Source organism: Halichoeres trimaculatus, unplaced genomic scaffold (assembly GCF_033239565.1).
Source record: "Halichoeres trimaculatus isolate MK-OKI-2021-1 unplaced genomic scaffold, fHalTri1.1 fHalTri1_scaffold_6, whole genome shotgun sequence".
Lineage (NCBI taxonomy): Eukaryota > Metazoa > Chordata > Actinopteri > Labriformes > Labridae > Halichoeres > Halichoeres trimaculatus.
In genome coordinates this window covers 9,158,639-9,180,313 of record NW_027437184.1, presented here as the reverse complement: position 1 = coordinate 9,180,313, position 21,675 = coordinate 9,158,639, and the positions used below count along the sequence as shown (strand labels likewise).

General features: G+C 38.4%; 3 protein-coding genes across 6 annotated transcripts in view; 2 read left to right on the top strand and 1 right to left on the bottom strand.

The window, feature by feature from the left end:
• The first annotated feature begins 1,952 nt into the window (after window positions 1-1,952).
• Window positions 1,953-3,789, top strand: btg4 (B-cell translocation gene 4). The gene is made up of 4 exons (XM_074672409.1): window positions 1,953-2,184; window positions 2,890-3,027; window positions 3,143-3,413; window positions 3,577-3,789. The coding sequence occupies exons 1-4, from the start codon at window positions 2,012-2,014 to the stop codon at window positions 3,787-3,789; spliced, it is 795 nt and encodes a 264-aa protein (XP_074528510.1). The 5' UTR covers window positions 1,953-2,011.
• A 2,048-nt stretch (window positions 3,790-5,837) lies between these two features.
• LOC141792040 (heterogeneous nuclear ribonucleoprotein A/B-like) lies at window positions 5,838-11,551 on the top strand. Of its 2 annotated transcripts, none has more exons than XM_074672798.1 (9): window positions 5,838-5,961; window positions 7,353-7,569; window positions 7,700-7,868; window positions 8,304-8,462; window positions 8,587-8,718; window positions 9,138-9,243; window positions 9,333-9,479; window positions 9,991-10,067; window positions 10,650-11,551. In XM_074672798.1, the coding sequence occupies exons 2-8, from the start codon at window positions 7,376-7,378 to the stop codon at window positions 10,059-10,061; spliced, it is 978 nt and encodes a 325-aa protein (XP_074528899.1). In that variant the 5' UTR covers window positions 5,838-5,961; window positions 7,353-7,375; the 3' UTR covers window positions 10,062-10,067; window positions 10,650-11,551. The 2 variants fall into 2 exon arrangements, with proteins under 2 accessions (XP_074528899.1, XP_074528898.1); XM_074672797.1 differs by having other exon boundaries at window positions 9,991-10,081; window positions 10,652-11,548.
• Window positions 11,552-13,894: 2,343 nt separating this feature from the next.
• The window catches only part of st6gal1 (ST6 beta-galactosamide alpha-2,6-sialyltranferase 1), a 31,512-nt gene continuing 23,731 nt past the window's right edge, over window positions 13,895-21,675 (bottom strand). For all 3 annotated transcript variants that reach the window (XM_074672770.1, XM_074672769.1, XM_074672771.1), the window contains exons 7-9: window positions 20,761-20,862; window positions 20,508-20,682; window positions 13,895-19,194 (exon numbers count right to left, since the gene is read on the bottom strand). In XM_074672770.1, coding sequence (XP_074528871.1) covers window positions 18,923-19,194; window positions 20,508-20,682; window positions 20,761-20,862 — 549 coding nt within the window. In that variant the 3' untranslated portion in view covers window positions 13,895-18,922. The remainder of the gene's footprint in view (window positions 19,195-20,507; window positions 20,683-20,760; window positions 20,863-21,675) is intronic.

The following is a 21,675-nucleotide window of genomic DNA, read 5'->3' as shown; positions in this document are numbered from 1 at the left end:
TCAAATATACTAATTTGGGCTTTTTTCCCTTTTGCTTTATATTAAATCTGTGCATTATATATGCTAAATTCAGTAAGTGGCAATAAATTGTTAAATATTCAAATCAAAATAAACATCTAGTTTATTATTTTGTCAACTGTGTTATTGACAAAGTTATGTCATGGAAGACATGAATGAAGTACTACGCATTTGGTGAAACAATTGCTTGCAAGTTTTTTAGTCTATGTATCTGGGGGTTTTGTAGTTGTCCAATATTTTTAAAAATAACGCTTTTAACAGTTCTGTGGATATACAGAGGGATACTATCATCAAGGATGAACTTTTTAAACATAAATCTATACTATAGTTAGGGTTATTGAACATAGTAGAGTTATTCAACATTATTATGTCAGACTTAGCGCTCTCCAAAGTTGACCCGTATCACTAACACTGCAGTTAAGCAAACAAACATAGTTGACTGGCTTTTTTTAATGGGTAACAGTTCACACAGATTTCTTGGACACAGAATTAGTGAATATTTTTATCTTTAGCAAATTTAAGTCCTGAGCCCGAAAACTGGGGTGGAACCCTTAGGGTTACTCTGTCTTGGTTTGTGTCTTCTGCTGCTTTGACCCCAAATTATGTGCCTATGTTGAATCCAGTGTTTTCATGCCAATACTTGCTCCAGTGCGCCCTCTGGTGACTTAAATCGGCAGCCTCTCTGGCTACTCTAGATAGAGGCCTGAAATTTTTTGTACATAAATATCATACCTAGAGCTACAAAAACGTTTCTTGTGACTGTAGTGAGTTGTGAACAGGAAGTAAAATGTCAGATTTTTACTATTTATAGGGTGCGCGTTTGATCAAACTAGTCCAAGGTTTTACATCAGATCAACTCCACACTTAACATATGTGTACAAGACACATCGATGATTAAAAGTTATTAGGGATGCACGATATTATTGGCACACTATCGGTATCAGCTGATAAAAGCTTAAAAACGCATTTATTGGTATCAGCAGATATGCAAATTTCTGCTGATATGCACAGCCGATAAGGTGCTATTCAGTTAGGATTATTATTATTTTCCATCTGAAAAATAAGCTCCTTGAATAAAATGTAGCACTTCATTTATTTGCACTGCAGAGCTCTGTGTCTGTCACCAGGTTGTTACAGTAGCTCTAAAATAATCAAATGCAACTTGGTCATGTTTAAAAATGCATTGTACATTTAAAGTTCATGTGATCTTAAGAAATTATTTTTCTGTATTTCAATACTGAATGTCTTGCTGAAAAAATAATACATTTCATATTTATGGTAAAATCAAATTCTTTTTGTCTTGTTTTATGTGTGTTTCTTAAACAAATAAGACCGTCACAGTAAGAGTAACATATAAATTCCAGTACAGGATAGACTTAGCTTTCTTTACAGTGAAAAAAACAAACAAACTTGTGATTATCGGTATCGGCCAAAAGGGGTTTCAATATATCGGCATATCGGATATCGGCAAAAATCCAATATCGTGCATCCCTAAAAGTTATCAAAGGATTTTTTGTAACCCACAAACACACACACACACACACACACACACACACACACACACACACACACACACACACACACACACACACACACACACACACACACAGAATCATTAGGTCAACCAGCCTCAGGTGTGTGAGCTTGTCACACAGCTGAACTGTGGTTGAGAAGGGAGTGACGATTGTAGTATTTGAAGTACTCGTGAACAAGCTGCTGCTCTGTACACAGCTTTAGATTGTGTTTTGTTATTTTTGAGTGTAGCAGCATTAGAAATCAAAGTTCCCTGTAGAGCTCCAGAAGCAAATTTGTTTGCTTAAGTTGTGTCCAGTTTAGTCTCTTTTTATGTTCTTCTTTGTTTTTCTCTATTAGTAGGATCCCCCTACCCATGTTTTATTATCCATAGAGGTTTTTAACAGTTCTTGCTGTATCCAGTGTTCAGCTCAGACGTCAGTTGGTTTGTGTGTGTGTGTGTGTGTGTGTGTGTTAAGCCATGAAAGAGGAGATTGCTGCTGCTGTGTTTTTCGTGGCTCGGCTGGTGAAAAGATACGGCTGTCTGGACAACGAAAGCAGAGACCGCTTTGCTGCTGCGCTCACCTCAGTTCTGTTCGAAAACTACAAGAACCACTGGTACCCAGACACGCCAACCAAGGGCCAGGCCTACAGGTCAGTACAGTTTCCAACATACTCCAGCACAGGTGGCTACAAAAACACAGAAAGAACAAAACATATCCAGGCTGTGACACTGAATAAATAAGACTAATGTGGTACAAAATTGTAAGTTAGTTTATTTATTTTAAGAAGGGACCAATGGTAAATGGCCTTTACAACCTAAATTTAATGATCTCTGGCATTATCTTGGGAATATCTTACTATGAAATTCAAGTTGCTGCAAAAACTGCTGTGAATCAATCAGTTTGACCTGCCCAAAAGGCACACTTCTCATGCATGTAGAGGTTTATTTTGCTTCAGATATTCTATAGTTTTATCAGTGTTGACTAATAATCCTTCAAAAAGTTAGCAGGTTATGACAAAGTAACGTTAAGAGAGATGCCTCTCTATGAGCTGCAAAATCCTCACTGACAAGAAGGTTAGTTGTTTTTTTGCTCCTAAAATAAGGTCCCTTTGTTTGATGGACAATGCAACTTAAAAAAAAAAAAGTTTGCTTTGATTCATTGGAAAGTTTTGTCAGCAGCATTTTCCAACACTATACACAAATCACCCTCATCTCTGATCGTTTTATTTTCATTCTGAGGCATCAGCAAATCCTTACTGTGGCTTTGATATTTGTTGCCATTAACATTCTATCATATATGAAGATGTTAAAGTGCACAAAGATATTAAGTCTGCAATTGTTTTTGTGTGTGTCAGGTGTCTGCGTATGAACCGTGTGCAGCTGAGGGATCTGGTGCTGCAGCAGGCTTGCAGGCAAAGTGCTGTGCGGTATGAAGATCTGGGCCTTCCACTGGAGATGACTGTGTGGGTCGACCCAGGAGAGGTGTCCTGCAGGTGAGGAGTTAACATTTTGTGAAATCATGGTCATGGATTATCCATGCATTCATGCAAAGCTGTCTAAGAAATCCAAAACAATTTTGCAATAAAAGTTGCTGTATCCTCTTTTAAGGTACGGCGAACGCGGCACCGCGTTCTGCGTCTCAGCAGTGGACAGCTGCCGGCGAGGGGATGGTGAGTTTTCCCGTCGTATCCATGATGCTGTGGAGCGGGCAAGCCTTGATGTCCAGTCAGGAAGCTCTTCAGATGAGGAGGATGGGGACAACAGTATAAGTAGCAGCAGTAGCAGCAGCTTGGTGATGCTCTGTTCTGCTCCAATCCCATCCTCAAATCCTGAGCCCAAAACTATCCCAACAGTCAGCAACCCCAACAGTGTCTACCGGGTAGGTTTGATAAATGTATCCCATACCTGTGAGCAGCTTCTTGTGTAATGAACATTGTCTTGCTGCTTTGTTTTTTCCTTATTTCTAATGACTCAAGCAGTTACAGATGTACAAACTTGATGCGCATGTCTGTTTTCTAACCCTCTGCTCTTCTCGTCCTCAGTTTAGCGAGTTCTCCCCTGGTGCCCCCCAAAACTGGCTCAGGGAGAAGCGGAAAGGCTTCGCTGCTGATTCGTTCCCACCTCACACTCCTCCAACTGGAGGACCTCCCACCCAGTTCCCCAACCAGAAAGGCTTCAAGTCCTACAGAGCCACCTTCACCTTCACTGGGCCTCGTGTCGACAAGTATCACTGGGTCAGCAAGTCCAGATCCTGAGGGGATGAACCCTATAAATGAGATCAGGTTCATGCTCAGGATGGGAACAGTGACTCTATTCAGAAGTTTATTAAATGGTTTAAAGTGCTAATGATTTAAAGTAATGCTGTTTAAGCATCTTTTTAAACTTGTATACTAATATTGAATAATTTTTAAATAATTCTTTCTTTATAAATGTTTTTTTTAAATATAAGTAAGTGTGAATAAAGTAACATTTAACTGACTTTGAAAAGAAATAAATGCGTCCATATCAGCTCTGCTGTTTAATCTAAATCATGTCCTCTTTTCTTCATTTTTTGTTGATTGTCTTTTCGACACTTCAGTGTAGTCTTTTTTGCAAAAGGAAAATATTAAACATCTTTGTCTATAATGCAACTTTAAAAGATGCCCCTCCAAAAGAATTAGCAAAAACATAAAATAGATTACCGAAGACTGACTGAAAGAAAACGAAAAAAAGTCTTTTCACAAAAGAGAATGGAAACTTTCATCATCATTACTCATTGCATATAACCCTTTGTTTAGACTTTGATTATTTTAGCTTATAGCTCATGTAATCAGAAATCTAGTATCTTAAACTGTATGTATATTTGCTAAGACAGGACTTAAAATGCATAGATTTTCAGTATTTGCGAAGTATGCATGCAGTTTTTAGTCGAGGTTCTTACTATGAATTAGAGCATGAACGCAAAGTCAAAATAAAAATACAAAAGATGTGAGACTACATAAAACTTAAAATTATATTTCTATGGTCAGAGTTTTTTATAATCTCAAATCAACTAAGAAAAATGACTAAATTCTATGGAATTTTCTATTTCTGTATGTAATCAGGCACATCACAACTTGTAAATTCAAAGCTTTCAAAACAATTTGAAAGAGGATTTGTTAAATACCATAAAAGGGGGCATTCAAACAGTCTTTTCTTGTGAACACAACTCTGTTTGTAGGCACCATCAGTTCCAGTATCACTAATATTTACATCCACAGGCTACAAGTGACCTATTATGCTATGTTTAATCATTTAAAAAAGAACAAGTATTTAAGTAAATGTACAAACTATGTGAATGAAAGAGAAAATAAAATATCTTTCCTTTTTTAAAATAAGTTTTCCCATTAGTGAATTTCATGCAGACACAATCAGCTGCACTTTCATATTTAAAGCCACTTTAAAACCACTTGTTCATATTTGTCTACTAAATAAAAACGTCAAAGGTGCACTGAAAACTGTCTGGAAGCAGTTGTGTTTTTCAGGATAAAGACTGTGTTTCTCATGAGCACCATCACCTACTGTTATAAAGACATGACTCTTGCCAAGGGTTGCACTGGTTTTGGGGAGGAGATCTTCTTTTAAACCCTTCTTTTCTTTGTTCAAGACTTTATTTGAAACGTTTTCCAAGATGTAAAGCAACAAGGTAATGGCTAAGTTTCACTTCGTAAACTCAGTCTGCAGCTCAGGATATTGAACAGACTATCTTTCTGGTGTTACTCACAGCCCTTGCTCTTCCTTTTATTGAAACTCTGGAGTCTGAACCGACCACTGCAGTAGCTGCTGGTAGGAATGCAAATTATCACAAACTGCTAAACCCGTGGGGTAGCCTGTGCTCTATCACTCTCTCGTTTACCTTTCTTCTGTCCATTTTTGACAGCCCAGCTCTGTCCACCATTGATAAACCCAAGAAAGAGAACAGATCTTGCTCTTCGCTGCTAGCCTTTGTGACCAGGTGGTGGCCAGTATTGTTGTCATGGGGACTTTGCTTTAGATGGGTTTGCTAGCTCCCCCATGGATACTGTGAAATAGCGTTTAGAAAAAAATGTTTTCAACGCTGATTTTACCATTTAAAACCGTGGATTCGGAACAGCCGAATATATCAAAGTGATACTATTTGAATATCGCTAGAAAAGTCATCAAAGTGCCTTTAAAAAGCCGGGGTTTGTATGCTGCTAATAAAGAAAATCGCTTTTTCGCTTTTCATCTCCTCTTGGGGCAATCCGCCAATCATGACTTGCCTTCATTTTCAAGAGAAGCTTATTTGTCCAATAAGAAGCGTTGTCTTTCTAACGTCATCAAGCGCTCGGTCACATCCGGTCGTATATATTCTGCCACGAGTTAGCGGCGAATTTGGAGAGTGTCCATTTTGAGCAGCGAATCGGCGTCTCCGTTTTTTCCCTCTTAAAGTAAGGACACCACTTTTGTTTCTTTGTTGGGGCCTGTACTTGGTCAAGGGAGTTAAAATTCTTTATCAGTTAAGTATCAGTCTAACGTTTAAGTCGCTCTGTTGTTCACGAAATATGTGTAATATTCGCAGGAAATCAGCTAGTTGCTTGTTAGCCACAGTGTTGCTAAACACGTTCAAGCGGTTATAGTGCTCTGCTAGAAAGGTCTGTTGATCCAACCCATGAGAAATTTCTCTATTTAACTTATTGGCCCATATGGGCATGTTTTATTTGTGGTTTGATTGGGTTTAGGGGCTTCTTTCATTCAAATTCAGAGCGCTGTGTATCAACTGGGCCTGCTCTCTGCGTGAAGCGGAGCAAAGCGCGGTCTGCTTGAAAGGTGGACATGTACAATCACACCGGTGGTGTGGCTAAAATTGCGACCGTAACGAGAAGCGATCGATTGGCCGTACTCTTTGGACATAATGTTATTTTTGGTTGTTCCCTTAAAGAGTTTTACCTGCACTGTTGTATAACGTTCAAATATTGTAAAGACTGTTAATTACGTCTAAGTCTAGCATGGGAAGGTGTTCTGTTCTTCTATGTTTCCATTTTGTATCCGCTGCTTATCCCTAAATAAGATAGTCTCATAGTGGTGGATCACTTTAAGTAAGCTGTATACACACTCAGCTGAAAACATCAGAGGGATGGTGAAGTTTTCGTTACACTGACAAAAGAAAAATAGCAACAGTGCTAACAAACGCTCACCGCTATGACTCCGCGCGTGCGCAGCCGTACAAAGAGTCGCTTGGTGGCACATTAAGATAGGAAGCATTGTTGGACAGAACACCGGTACGTTGCGTCTTTGTACGAGCAATTGGGGTCATAATGACAATTCGTGGGGTACTTTATGTTTATTGTCGTTGTATGGTCATATTATCGTATGACCCGATAAATATGGTAGTTTTTCATTTGAATGTGGCAAGTTTGACTACAGGTTACATAAGAAGGACGATAAATGCTAGCTAAAAACTAGCCACCGTTATTGTTTAGCCTCCACTAGTTTCGACGATGAATGGATGAATGGCTCGTATTTAGGAATTAACATGGTGGTTTCAGTCATTTACAGCGGCTTATTTGTGTTCATACTTTAGTTAGTATTCAATTTTGGTACTTCATCGCATAACTACAAAAGCTGTGAACCAAAAATAAATCCCTGGCTCTGGAGGAACAAACAGCTACTGTAATCATACGGCTTCAGCACAGTTTAAATTTGTATGAAAAGTAGGAAGATTTAATAAAAAAAGAGGAAATCATGGATACAAATTTGACCAAAGGAAATAGGAATCCTGCTCTACAAAACAGCATAGTAGTCCTTCTCCAGACTTATCCAAACTCCTGTTTTGTTGCAGACTCTTAAAACCCCACCGTCAGAATGGCAGATGCTGAGACACTCTTAATGGAAACATCGGACCAGAATGGAAATGAGGGAGAGGAGGACCAGAACGGAGCAGAGCAGGAGCTGGAGCTGGAGCAGGAGCTGATGGCTGGAGATGAAAGCCAGGAAGGCACTGACAATGGCACGGATGGAGGAAAGATCGATGCCAGCAAAGGAGAGGAAGATGCTGGGTGGGTGTTGTTTACATCAAGATGTAATGGAGATGCTCCAGCTGACCCCAAAACACAGGGGTGTAGATCTTTTGGTATCAACAAAGTGAGAAAAAAAGAATTAACTTGATTTGTCTCCCTTTGTTTGCAGAAAAATGTTTGTGGGCGGCCTTAGCTGGGACACGAGTAAAAAAGACCTGAAGGACTACTTCAGTAAGTTTGGGGAGGTATTGGACTGTACTATCAAGATGGACCAGAGCACAGGACGATCCAGAGGCTTTGGCTTTGTTCTCTTCAAGGACTCTGCCAGCGTGGACAAGGTGTGTTTTTTTTTAAGTGTGATTTCTTTTTTTTTGCCAAGCCTCTTAGTTTCAATCTTGTTCTTTTTGTACAAACCCTTTTGATGATGATGATGATGATGTAGGCATTGGGTCATGGAAGTGTACTTTCTTGCCAAGTTCAGTGCTTGGATCAGGGTGAAATGGGGTGTTTTTAGATACCAATTTGCTTACCAAACATGATTTAATGACTAAACTATATTTTGCCTCACTCTGTATGAACCTGAAACTTGGATGTAGCTTGAATTTGGTTCACTGCATTTCTCCAATATAGTAATATTTCCAGAAAATCGGAGTGCATTGCCCCGTACTGGGTTGTGACGACAATATTCACAAAGCTTCAATGTTCAACTTGCATACGAGAAGTCATTCTAAGTGTGTGCAGCTTAATTTAAAAAAAAAAATGTTTGTCTTCAGGTGCTGGCACAGAAGGAACACGGGTTGGATGGCCGGACGATCGACCCCAAGAGGGCGATGGCGATGAAGAAGGAGCCTGTCAAAAAGATCTTTGTTGGAGGGTTGAATCCCGAGGCAACGGAAGAGACCATCAGGGAATATTTTGGGGCTTTTGGAGAGGTCAGTTTAATTAATAGTAAACCACCAGCACAGACTCAAAAAATTTTAAGTCTTATCTCCTTATAATACTCACTTTGGGTTTAAAGTTCCCAGCTAAATGAATCTCTTACTCTTGTTTTTCTAGATTGAAACCATTGAACTCCCCATCGATCCCAAGTCAAAGAAGAGGAGGGGCTTCATCTTCATCACGTACAAAGAGGAGGCCAGCGTCAAGAAGTGCCTGGAGAAGAAGTTCCACAGTATCCAGGGCGGCAGGGTAACTACACACTCAATAAGACTCTGACATGTTAAGGCTGAAGACTGTCGTAATGCGACCATGTAAACTGCCCACTGTACACTTTAAGTTCTTACATGATGAAACTCATTTGTTCCTGGACAAACAACTGGTGTATTTTTGAGAAACAAATTTTGAGCACAAATGAAGATATGAAAATGAAGTCCCCTTGTAATGTAAAAGTATTTGTGTTCAGGTTACCTCATTTATTAGATTGAAGAAGCAAGCAGCTGCATGTTGGTGAAAAATGTGGTAAACCAGTCTAGTCAGTGATTAGTGAGACAGTGTTGAATCTTAATATAAGAGCAGATTGGCTTTACAGAGTTGCCCAGATATGATTTGGTTTAAAAAGATCTGTTTGTATAAAAGTTGTGTGATTGAGGATTGCTTCCACTCTTTAGTGTGAGCTGAAGATCGCTCAGCCGAAGGAGGTGTACCAGCAGCAGCAGTATGGAGGCGGTCGCGGCGGCGGTGGTTATGGAGGACGAGGAGGAAGAGGCCGTGGAGGTAAGGCAAATAGATAAGTTCAGGTGGGAAAAATGAGTTCACCAAATCATGGGTTATTAAAACCTCCATGTGAACTCTCCATCTCTCAGGTCAGAACCAGGGCTGGAATCAAGGATATGGGAACTACTGGAACCAGGGATATGGTAACCAGGGGTATGGCTATGGTGGATATAGCGGCTATGGCAACTATGACTACTCTTCTGGTTATTATGGATATGGACCCGGATATGATTACAGTAAGTGCACACTTTTCAGATAAGACTGAAGCTTTTATACATGTTGTAAAGAAAGATAAACAGTTAATGAATGAGTAAATTAACTGACTAAAGAGCTGTCTTTGGTTGCCATCATTTAACATTTTTAGCTGACATTTGTTTAAATATGAAGGTGGTTTGTTTTCGTCTTTCTTGTTTCTGACTTAGCTGAACAAAATAGTTAAGTTATAACAGGAAAAGGCTGAGATAATCGATCCATTCAGACTTCAGTTCAGTATTTTGTATAGAAAAGGAGCTGTGGATAGTTCAGCACCTGTTGGAAATGCTATGAATAATTTGCATCAAAAATATTGTGGTCTACACTGAGTCAGAAACTTAGTTTGCCTAGTGATTATTTTCAGAAGTTCCCACTTCTTGTGCTTTATTCAAAACAAGAGACCGAAGAAAAAAAACTGGAGATGATCCTCCTTCCATTGGAATTGTTTTACTTTTGGGTGAGCACTTGTCTGACCAGTCTTCCTGTCTCTCTCAGATCAGGGCAACGCAAGCTACGGGAAGACCCCACGACGGGGGGCACACCAGACCAGCTACAAGCCATACTGATGATCACACGGTAGTGCAAGGTATGTCTCTGTTAATTTTACACTTCTTTTGCATCCAACATGATAAATGAGAATGCCAGTGTTCTGGCAGGGTCTTGTTCTGGTTTGTGTCTTGATGAAGAAAACTTTTACAAACATTTTAATTGAGATTCTACATTTAGTAAAATACTGCTATTAAAAGATTGAACAAGAACTTAGTCACCTTATCTGTGCAGCTGTTTGAACCCTACACCTTACCTGTGTAGCTGTCTCCACCCCAAGTTTGTAAAAAAAAAAAAAAAAAATTAGCAGTCAAGAAAACATCAATTACTGTGCTCCTTGAACAATACATGATTGAGATAATCCATTTTTCAAATATGTGAGACTTTATGAAACACTGAACCATCATGTTATCACCTTTACTTTACACAAAGACTTAAATCTGTCTGCACACTTGAAATGTTTTAGACCAGAGCTACTGATGAGCATATGCAAAACAAAGGTTCAAGGCTTAATGTTAAAGAAAACTAAAATATTGGGTACTTTCCAGATTTTTGTCTAATGCTAGTCACCTTCCTGAATTGTGAAGCTAATGTAGCTTTGTTTCCTCAGACCTCTGGTGATCCAGTGGACCGACAGCTGGACGGACACACTGGGCATGACTCGACCTCTTTTATGACAGAAGACCATTTGTACAGAAAACATCTGAAATGTAACTTTCTTTTCTTTTTTTTTTTTTAAATCCTATTCATTTTTAGGTTTTACTTTTCCCGTTGGTGTTTTTTTTTTCCTTCCCTTCCACATTTCCATCAATGGAAGTGTAATTTTTACTGTACTTTTTGGTACCTGTTTTGATTCTAATGTATTGTAAGGCTTGTATTTTACATGTTTGCTGGCTTTACAGGTTGAAAATCTTGGCGCTGTAAAGAAGCTTTTTTGACAAATAAACAGTTTTCAGTAACTTTTTTTGTTCTGAGTTTCCAGGTTCTGGGTTTGAAGACATGTTGACTGAGTTAGCATAAAGATGACGTTTCAGGGTTAATTTTGGTGTTTCGTAGCCTTTCCAGTGATATGTAATTATGGAAGATACAATGGTCTTCATAACTCTGCCCCCAAAATGATTCAATTGGTATTCTCCCTTGTTTATGTGAAATTAAGTGATAGTTTTAAGTAGTTAATAATCCTGAAAACTGAACCAATGGTCTGCAAGCTTCTTTCAGGGTGTTGTGATAATATGGGGACATAAACATCTAAGTGCAAACACATTTGTGGGATGTAAGAGGGAAAAGTGAGCATATGAAGCACAACTGTGGACTCCCTGTTAAATCACCCTTTTTTTTTTTTTTTTTTAATTAAGTACATTTTGTTAAGTTTCCATGCTCTTTTAGTTTGTGTTCAAGTGCCGCTGGTTTTAGAAATAACTGCTCTAAATTAATGTCTGCTTAGTGTTTTCTGGACCGACTTCAGGCCTCTTGGAGTCTCCTCAGCTCGTGTCTGGCAATTTATTAGTAATAAAAATATTCGTTTGTAATAATCTGTGTATTTCTAATGATTAATGTTACAATTATTGTGATCCCATAGAATCACTGTTTTTCCAAGGTGCCGCCGAGAAATCTGAGATGGTTTTTTAACCCTATAAGTGGCCAATTTTTACTCCTGGTCTTTCTTTGCATGATTGTTAAAAATGAATATTTTGGTTTTCTTAAGTCCTTTAACTTTTGTCAAAACCTGAGTGTTGATACTTTATCGTTTGCAAGTAGTCTGTAAAAAACTGTGGACATAGTCTCTACAATGTCATCTGTCTGTTTCTGAAACAGAAGTTTGAAGCAAATTGCCTGGCGCAGCTACATCAAAAGTGGGGTGGGGTTTGAGTCCCCACACTAACAGCTATAGAGTGCCTGTCAGATATCTTAATGTTTTCTCCACGGCCGAGTTTTGCCCATATACTGTGCTGAGAGTGAAATTAGTGATTCAGATGGGAGACGGTTTTTGTACCAGGCTGTAAATCTGTTAATTTCTACTCTAAAAACAATGTTTTTTTTTGGCTTGGATATGACTTCTGGCAACCTCGTGGACACATTTGCTGAACAGCAGATTTAAACACATGGTATTTCAACAGCTGGCATTGGAATATTCAAATTGTGAAGGATTCAGGAGTAAACTATCAATAAAGAAAGGAAACTGGAACAAAGTTACCTTGTAGCCCTGGAAAACTGTTGATATCTAGACATACCAAAAAAAAAAAAAAATAATGAAGATCACTGATTTAAAAGAAGAAGAAAAAAGGGTTAACTAAGTGATAAAAGTCAACCTAGACTTGGATGCATTTAGCCTTTAGATGTGTGAACTCTAGAAAAAAATCACATTAAAAGAGGCCAAAACCATTATAAAAATAAAGGGGACAAAAAATGGCATGAGACATAAAAATAAACACAAATAAATGATTAAATAATTAACTAAATACATAAATTAGCAAATTATTTCATTTTGAATGCAATTTATGCATCTTTTTCTCAAAATATATTTTCTTTAAGGAATGTATTTCTCTGATTTATTAAAGTTTTATGATTTCATACATCAATCTATATATTTATTGTCGCATATCCCAAAGTCTGTCCCAGGCTCCCCATGTCTTTCCTTTATCAGTTTACATTGAAATAAATAAATAAAAATAAAAATAGAGAGGCGGCTTTCAGTTTTTAAGACACTCTCATGTCCATGATAAAGTCTCCGCAGACAACATTCAGAGGACACTGGATCAAACTTCTGGCCTGGATTTTTTTAAGGAAGCTGTATTGACTACAGGATTCACTCTGAAGATTATTATTTTACTTCTCATACTGTTATCATAAAACGTGAACTGTGTGTGAACAAGGTACTAGTTAGGAGCAGAAGACGTTTCTTTACATGAGATCACAACCTATGTGCTCGTCTCGTGGTACGATGAATCATAAAACTCAGGTCTACCTGTGTGTAATTGCGCACAATCGACACCCTTCAGCTCCACTCTCTCCTCAGTCTGTGACAGGTTCAGGCTGGAGTCTGCAGCTCCTTTTAGAGCTACAACACATCTTTAAAAGCCAACTTTCCACGTTTCTGGACCTGAACGGAAACAATTAATAATATTGTGGCATACACATAACAGACGAATTAATCAAGGTACAAACAAAGGCTATATAAATTAAATGTTTAAAGCTCTGCTGTATCTTACTTTGTCACATCCACGCTGCTGAATAACTGCTGTGATTTCCTTGAAGGTGAGTTTTTTCCAGGTTCGCTCTACTTTTCCGACTGCGAAACAACGCGGCGTCATTTCCGCTCTACCTCTGTTGCTATGGAGATGTCGATTACCGGAATGTAGAAGCATAAAACCGTTATTCAAAAGGAATGTATGCCGTTGTTTAAAAAAAAGAAAAAGAAAAAAAAAGAACGTGAGCATGCAGGACCCAATCGAATCCTCCGTACCAAGAATGCGAATTGGTGTCAAAATGAAACAGGCTCGTTGATTGGCCGGATGACGTCATGAGCGTCTTTGATCAATCCTCGTTAGTATCTCCGCCTGTCAGACCGGGGTTCGAGTCCCCGACGGGGAGTTACCTATTGCTTACAAGATCACCGGTTCAAAGCATAGACTGTAAAAAAAAAAGACATTTAAGATCTCAGATTTTTCCACCAGGGGGCACTGTCACACTTAAAAAAATATATATTTGGGCAGTTTTAGAAGGATGTCATAAAAAAGTATAAAAAAATAAATCAAAAGTATGTTAAGAAATACATTTATCTTAATTGATATAGTTTGAAAAATAAATCCAGTATTTTATATCAAACAATTTCCAAAACCTTTTAGTTGTCAGTTCTTTATTGAATTCAGTTTTAAAGTTAAAGTTAATGTACATGTATTCACTTCATCCCAACATCTGGATGTATTTCACTCCACATTGTCACAACCTCCTGCTCACACAAAAGAATTATCAGACAAGATAACTGTAACTCAAGATCATGAGCCAAAGATCATGTAAACAGTTCACTTACAGTGGTTGTAACAGTTTGAGGAATCCTCAAAATATGACTTTTACCATATTTATCAAAATAGAACATCTTACAGAGGCTTGACTTTGCAGGGTTAATTACACTTGACTGGTATAAACCCAGCATGGCAGGGTCACAATTCACTGTAAAGAGCCATGACCATTGTTTTAATATGTGATGGTGAGTAACTGAATATTTTTCCAACCAAAAGAAAAGTCACTTTTTCCCCACTTCAGATTGTTCTCTTTTGAAAATTTGCAACATTAAAAGTAGTTGCAACTTGTGGCTAAATGAGATTGTAAATGCTTAATGCTAATGAAAGCATCCTAGCATGCAATGACCAGGCTAACATGCTAATATTAGGCAGATATAGTTATCCCTGTTGTAATTTGGGGCACATGTTGCCTCAGAGGATAGGTCAACATAATAATGTACAAGTTTCAGGGCAACAATTAAATAAGTGTGACACTTTTTTCACTTAAATTAAAAGTGTCACATCTGATTTGAAAGTGGAATAGTTATTTTACCAAACTTTTGAGGGAAACATGTTTTGGTAACAAGACTGTCCAAAATTAATTTCCATTCAGTAGCTGTTGAGACATTTGCTCAGAACAGAAAATATCACTTCATGTGGATGCTACAGAACCACTCAGCACGTACTATGGTGCAGTCATTCCTGATCTGCAGAGAATATACCTTTTTTGATTCATGTTATTCAGTTTCAGTAACTTTTTAAGGGAATGTCTGTGGATAAGTAAGGACCTAAATCTGATGGTCTGGCTTTTAAAGACGTCAAAAAATCACTGAAGAGACAATAGCTGAAACAATTCTAGGAAGCTGTTGAGACATTTTATTTTAAACGAAAACACCCAAAAGAACGATTAATTGAAGAAATGAGAACAAGGAATGCTGTCAATGATTGAGTCAATGTTTTTGAATTTGTGTTTTTGCATTGAGTTGAAATATTACGGTACAGCAGAAAGTACTTAAATAACACACAATCAACCATTTGACATTACAATTGACAGCTTCACAACCAGTTCCTTCATAAACAAAGAGGACAAAGGCAAAGCAGAGGAAAAAGTGCATTTGTAAGCAGAAATGAAACGTCAAAAGGTTTCACAGGAACATACGTTGATGGCTGAAATCAAAGGAGCAGGAGCTGGGACAATGAAGCGACTGCATAGGGAGAAATGTTCTCCTAGATTTCCTCTAAAATGCAATGACATCAATAATTCAAGTGTTTGCCTCCTGAATAAAAAATGACGTCCTGGTAAAGACATGAAACTAAAATGATTAGAAAAACAACGGCTGCTGTTTTGTTTCTCTGGGACAGCTCAGGCCTTATACAAGCAATCAAGTTGAACTCTTTTGATAAAGGCTTCAGCTGACCCCTTACTGTCCCTGTAAGTCATTGTTGTCTGACCACTATCATCTTAAGAAACCCAAACATATATGTTAAAAAAACAATCTATAATCACTGCAGCTTTTAAACTGCATAATTGTAAACAAAAAAATCTTAAAAATCTAAACAGTGAAATCAAATGCTAACAAGCACAGAAAAAAAGATGCCAACTTGCTGATGTTCAGCAGTACCATGTTATTTAATCATATTTAGCATGTTAGCATGCTAACATTTGCTAACAAGCACTAAACACAAAATATGAACAAGAATGAAAGGAGTTTCTTACATTTTTCAAAGGAAGATAAACAAAACAGAAGATGGCGCCAGATAACAATGACAGATGATAAGAAGATAAAACATTTCACCATCTAAGGAGCATGGATGCTTCTACCCATTTTTTTTTCATTTCATAGTTTCTTTGACAGCAAAAACACCAACAGAAATTGAACTTGCATTTATGTTTCTTTCCAAAAACAATCATACTCAAACATGTTTGGTGTCCTGATGCACCACCTGGTGGTGCATTAATTCAGTGTCATATCCAGGTATACAAATTAAGGAAAGACTGTATTCATACAAAAAATTGAAATTAAAAAAAAAAAAAAAAAAACTACCAGGGAGTGTCACACTCTCACAGTGTGACCCGGGCTGTTTGCATGCTAATGACCCGGCTCACATGTGAAAGTGCTGAACATCAAACATGTAGTACCTTTGTGCCATGCGACTTGTTTCTCTGTAAATCAGAGATATAGCTTTCTCCAGCTGCTACACTATTCTGGAGAAAACTTTTAAAGATGATGCACATGCATTGGTAGGATTAGAATAAAAGTTATGATACCCTCAAGGCAGTTTCCTTTGCTGGAAATAACTGTGATTCAGACATATGAGCAGACCAGGCTTTTATTTTGTAAAGTTTCTTTAAAACTAAGCTGAATTTTGGATTTAATGAAAGCCAGATTACAAAGGTCACTATTTCTTTTTCCTGAGTGAGTTAGCAAACAGGGACCGTCATGGACATGGGCTCACATTTCCCAATGTTTAGAGATGAAATAGAGCTGTTATGTGTGCCATATCTTTGTATTTGAATAAGATGCTTTGGCTGACTCGCTCCAGGGAGAAAGCTCTGGTTTATCCTGTAAAATTTTCATGAATCAACTCTATAGTACACTGCTAAAAATTATCCCCTCGTGGAGACAGATATGAGCTCCTACAGGGTGGCAGCACACGGGACGCTAACAGCTTTTCTCTGTCAGTCACAGAACAAAAGCAATCTGAATGCAGCAGATTGCTACTCCAGTTTTTCAGGGTTATGTCTCAGTTATTTCACTGTCAGTAAAACAGTGAAAACTGAAAATAAAACTCAGTTGATTTCTTGAATAAATAAGTAACAAAAAATCTTAAAAATTGTCAAAAATGAAACTACTTTGTGCACAAATCTAGCATGATGCTACAGATTGCTGTACAAGTACATGAGAAATAAAAACCTGTTCTGCTTTACAAAACTGAATCTCAGTAACTTTCACACTAAAAGAAAACCCTCCTTGATAATACTGCTATATTTACAATTTAATATAATTATAAAAAGATTATTGGGAAAAGCTTACAGGGTTGACGAACAAGGTACAAAATCTGCATCAGTGTTTTTAACATGTTCATATCGTCTGGAGGCAGGCAGTATTCTTTATCATTACACTCAGTAAGGTGTGTGTGACAGTCGTAAAGACATTCATCAGCTTTCTAACCACTTTGATAAACTGACACATTTTGAAAGGAACAGTGCAACATTTATTTGCTGTTATGTGAAGAGATTACTGTAGTTCGGTTTCTATCCTGCTAAAGGTTTAGAGGAGGATAAACAGAAGGAAAACAAACCTGTTTGCCTGTGTTTACAGATTTATAGATTATAACTCCCTATGTTCAGACTTTCTATGACATATTAAAGCTTTAACCAGTGTAATAGTTTTAATCTATAACTGTGTCCCCTCACTGAATGTAAACTTGACATCTTTCCCAGTGTGAGAACAAATACAATCAAACTCTGAAACCAACTAATGACTGTAAGCCCACAAAAAATGGATCAGAAGTACTTTTAAGCCCAGAAAATAGGGCAGTAAATTATTCATTAATTGGATCAAAGACAAATGAAACTAAAGCACATTAGCTGCGTTTTCACCCTTTCCCACAACCACAGATGGGTTGTAAGAATCTGAAGAACAACTGACCAAAAACCATACCTTCAAACAAACAAACAAACAAACAAACAAACAAAAAAGTAGATTTTCACATTGCTTAAAACAAAAGTCAATGATGGAGGTGAGAGAATGAGAGCAGCGCCCCCGAGTGGAAGGGTTCAAATGTTACAGTATGTTCAGTTACAAATGTCAGTGTGATAGAGACAGTTCCTTTCCTTTATGTTTCACTTCTAACACTTTGGTTTGGTTAAGGATAAATCTTATATTTTTTAGTTTTTTAGATGATGAGGATCCATACGGCTGTTTCTGAGAGTCTGCAGGAAATCCAAAAAGTCTGAAAGGGCGTTCAGTATGTCTCGCCTATAAATAAATAATAAAATAGCAGATGTCTGTCTAACACAAGTCTGGTTCTGTCCGAGGTTTCTGCCTGTTAAAGGGAAGTTTTTCCTTGCCATTGTAACTTGATAAATACTGCAAAGTGCTGTACTTGTGGTGGGTTAAGATGAGATAAGACTCCTTATCTTGTCTTTATGTTGGGTTTCTGCTAATAACATTTTATGAACATTTACGGGTCTAGATCTGTTAATGTTTGTGTAAAGTGTCTTGAGATAACATTATGATTTGGTGCAATACAAATAAAGACTGATTGATTGATTGATTGAAAAAAACCCTGCTAAATATGAACGTAAGCCGTGGAACTGTTATAATTTTTGTGATATATCTGTCTCTCATCTCAAAAATCAAAAGAAAAAAGTGTGCCAATTTCTTTAAATATCCAAAATAGACAAAAAGATAAAAAAAAGGCAAGTTTAGATGATTTCATGGCCTTTTGAAATACCTTTAAATTCCTCTATTTGTTTGGATTTTTTGTCTGAAAGCTTCAAAAAACAGCAGTATGGTCCTTCAGAGTTTAGTCGTAGAGTTAGGAGATAGAGATTACCAGTGGAAGGTTGGTGTAAGCAAATGTAGATGTAAAGAACAGGCACATCCATCAGCTGATTTGTGTGTGTGTGTGTGTGTGTGTGTGTGTGTGTGTGTGTGTGTGTGTGTGTGTGTGTGTGTGTGTGTGTGTTTATAGCCAGGAGTAACTATAGGATAAACTGTATATAATCATAATAGGTGGCATAGCGTCCCTTTGGGTTCGGCAGTGTGTGTGAGGAGTACATGCGTCCCTTGTCATTTGTGCGTGTCTTCATGTGTGTGTGTGTGCAATGTGTGTGTGTGTGTGTGTGTGTTTGTGTGTGTTTCACTCTCTGCTCAGTGTTCAGCTACCCCCTCAGCAGCCTGGGTGCAGTTCATCTGGCTGAAGCCGGGCAGAGTGACCCGACCGTGGTTGTAGATGTCGCGGTCGGTGCCTTGGTTCATTCGTTTGACGAGGTTCTTCTCGTACAACAGCGGGTGGTAGGCGCCCAGCGTGCAGGCGGCGTCAAAGAAGCGCTGGTAGTAATGGCAGAGCTCTGTCTTCCTGCGGGATGGCAGGAACTCGTAGACGTGCACCACTTCACACAGGGACATCATTAGGACGGTGCCTGGGAGGGACAAAAAGCATTATGAATTAAATATTTCCTCTGAAGTCCTAATGGTTTGTTATCAGTTATTGTTACTTTAATTCTTAAAGCGTTTTCTTGGAATGATTTAAGTCTATTTTTGTGTTGTGAATGATAAATTATGAACTTAGGACAGAAAATGATGATTTCTTTAATCAAAGTGGCCTTAAACTAGTTATATGACTTAACTATTTACCCAGAGCTGGTTGCGAGCTACAAAAACATATTTATCACAAAATTTCATCCAGCTTCTGCTGGGTGTAGGAAAAAGTGATGATGCTGATGGTTTATATCATAGACTGTAAAAAAAAATGGACGTCCGCTTGCTCGGCTTTAAGTGAGGTCTCCACAAAAACTGCTCCCCCTGGTGGCTGGATGCAGCATAGGTTAAAAAATCTGGCTTTCCAGCCATTCCAGATGGGCTGTGGTCAAACTTTAAAAAATTAATACACCTCGTAGAAATGTTTCTCACATCCGATTGTTGTGGTGATTTGAAGATAACATTTGGCTGTCTTGTATTCAAGTCCTATTTTTTTCTGAAAAGTTTCGTTTTCATTAGTTATACGAGGTTAAAAACGAGGCTTTGCGTAAGGTTTAACCATGATTGACAGCTGCCGTTCTCATGTATTTTTTTCGGGGATTGAAAAATATTACGAGAGGTAGAGTCAAGAAGTGATTAGACTCTCGAAAGAAAAGGAAAAATTATTATTTTTGTCACCCAGATCCACTCAGATTCTCCCAGAAACCCTCATAGTCTCGACTGTGCGGACTCTGGTTGCAATTGCTGCCAATGGCTGCGCCTGTGACGTGGGTATTTTGGCTTCAAAACCGTACAATGATAAATGGCGGTGCCACGCTGTCCACTCTATATACAGTCTATGGTTTATATCCACAAACAGACACAAAACAAGAGCAACCTGAAACAGAGGACTGAAACCTTCTGCAGAGTGTTTTTGCACTTTGGGGGAGACATGCTTTGAGAATCAGCAAATGATGCAGCAATGACTGGAGCAATCGCTCTCTTGTTTTACCCTCAGCTGACACACACACCTGATAGAATCAGAGCAGTGATGCTGTATTGTGACAGAATTAAAAATGTTTGATTTCCTATCTTTCAAGTTTCTTAATGTAGATAGTTGTGATCTTTTTTGGGAGTCTTTGTGCTTTTATTTTGAAAGGACAGCTTGGAAGAGGAACAGGTAAATGTGGGCAAAGAGAGGATTGACATCAAACAATGATTATTGTGTGTTATAAATAAAGACCTGAAAGAGGATGTGTGACAGAGTGTAACGTACCGAGCAGGCCGGAGGAGGGCGGGTTCTTCTGAATGGGTTCAGCCATGTTGTCTTGAATTCTCTGCCACACCTGCCACTGAAAGCGAGGATGGAGGATGAAGAAGGGCTGCATAGGATGAAGCCTCCTGTATCTCTGGTACTGTGTGAAGATGGGGTAGTCTGTCCTGTTGAGCCACTGTAAGTGCCGAAAGATTGATCAGCATGTTTTACAGATTCTTCATCCTGTGTTTTCATTGTCATGTGTGAACGTCACCTGAGTGAGGTCAGCAGAGAAGGGGGCGGGGTCCCAGGCCACCAGAGCACCTGAGCTGTACAGAGAGCTGGAGAGGAAGCGATGGTCATCAGACGCCATCACCTGAAACACAAGTAACAAAGCAAACATACTACATTTTGCATCCACAGCACAGATTTTCCTCTACTTTGTCCTTGTTCATCTCTGAAGTGAGCAAAGTTTCTGAATCAGAGGGACTCCTCGTCCAAACCGGGGCAGGAGGAAAGCTCTCTGAACTTGTACAAAGAAAATTTTTAGCTCAATATGAATGTGACCAATGTGTTTTGAACCTTTGACAGAATGTTTCCAGCAGCTGTAGCGGAGCATTTTTTCTGGAGTACATAGAAGACTGAGTGTTCCCTAAACCTCCCATCATGTTGAAGTTAGTCTTCCTGGATTTTCACATTTGACACAATGTAACTCAACACTAAAGATCCCAACTGATCAGAAAACTTTACATGTGCTGGATGATCCTCACTGAAGTTTAATCCTGAAAAATTTGTGTCACTGTCAGAAACCAATGACTGGAATCAAAATGCATGTGCCTTATCGACTCCATGAGTCCTTTAATTTGTTAATGCTCCAAAACAGAACTGGTTGTTAATATCCAACCCTAACCATTACATGTGGATCTCCTAACTGGCTTGTGGCAGAGTCCTGCACTGGGTCGGGCACCCGTGGGTACCCGATGGGTACCCACAAAAACAGCTGATTTGTGGGTGGTTTTTAAAAACTTTTTTTTCCCGGGTTCGGATCTTGGTGAAAAAAACAACACGCGGGTCGGGTCGCGGGTTTCAGTGTGACACATCAAAATTAATATAAAATAATAATAAATACAATACAATAAAAATGTATGTTGTAAGCTGGTTGTAAGGCTGTGACCATATAGCCACGCTA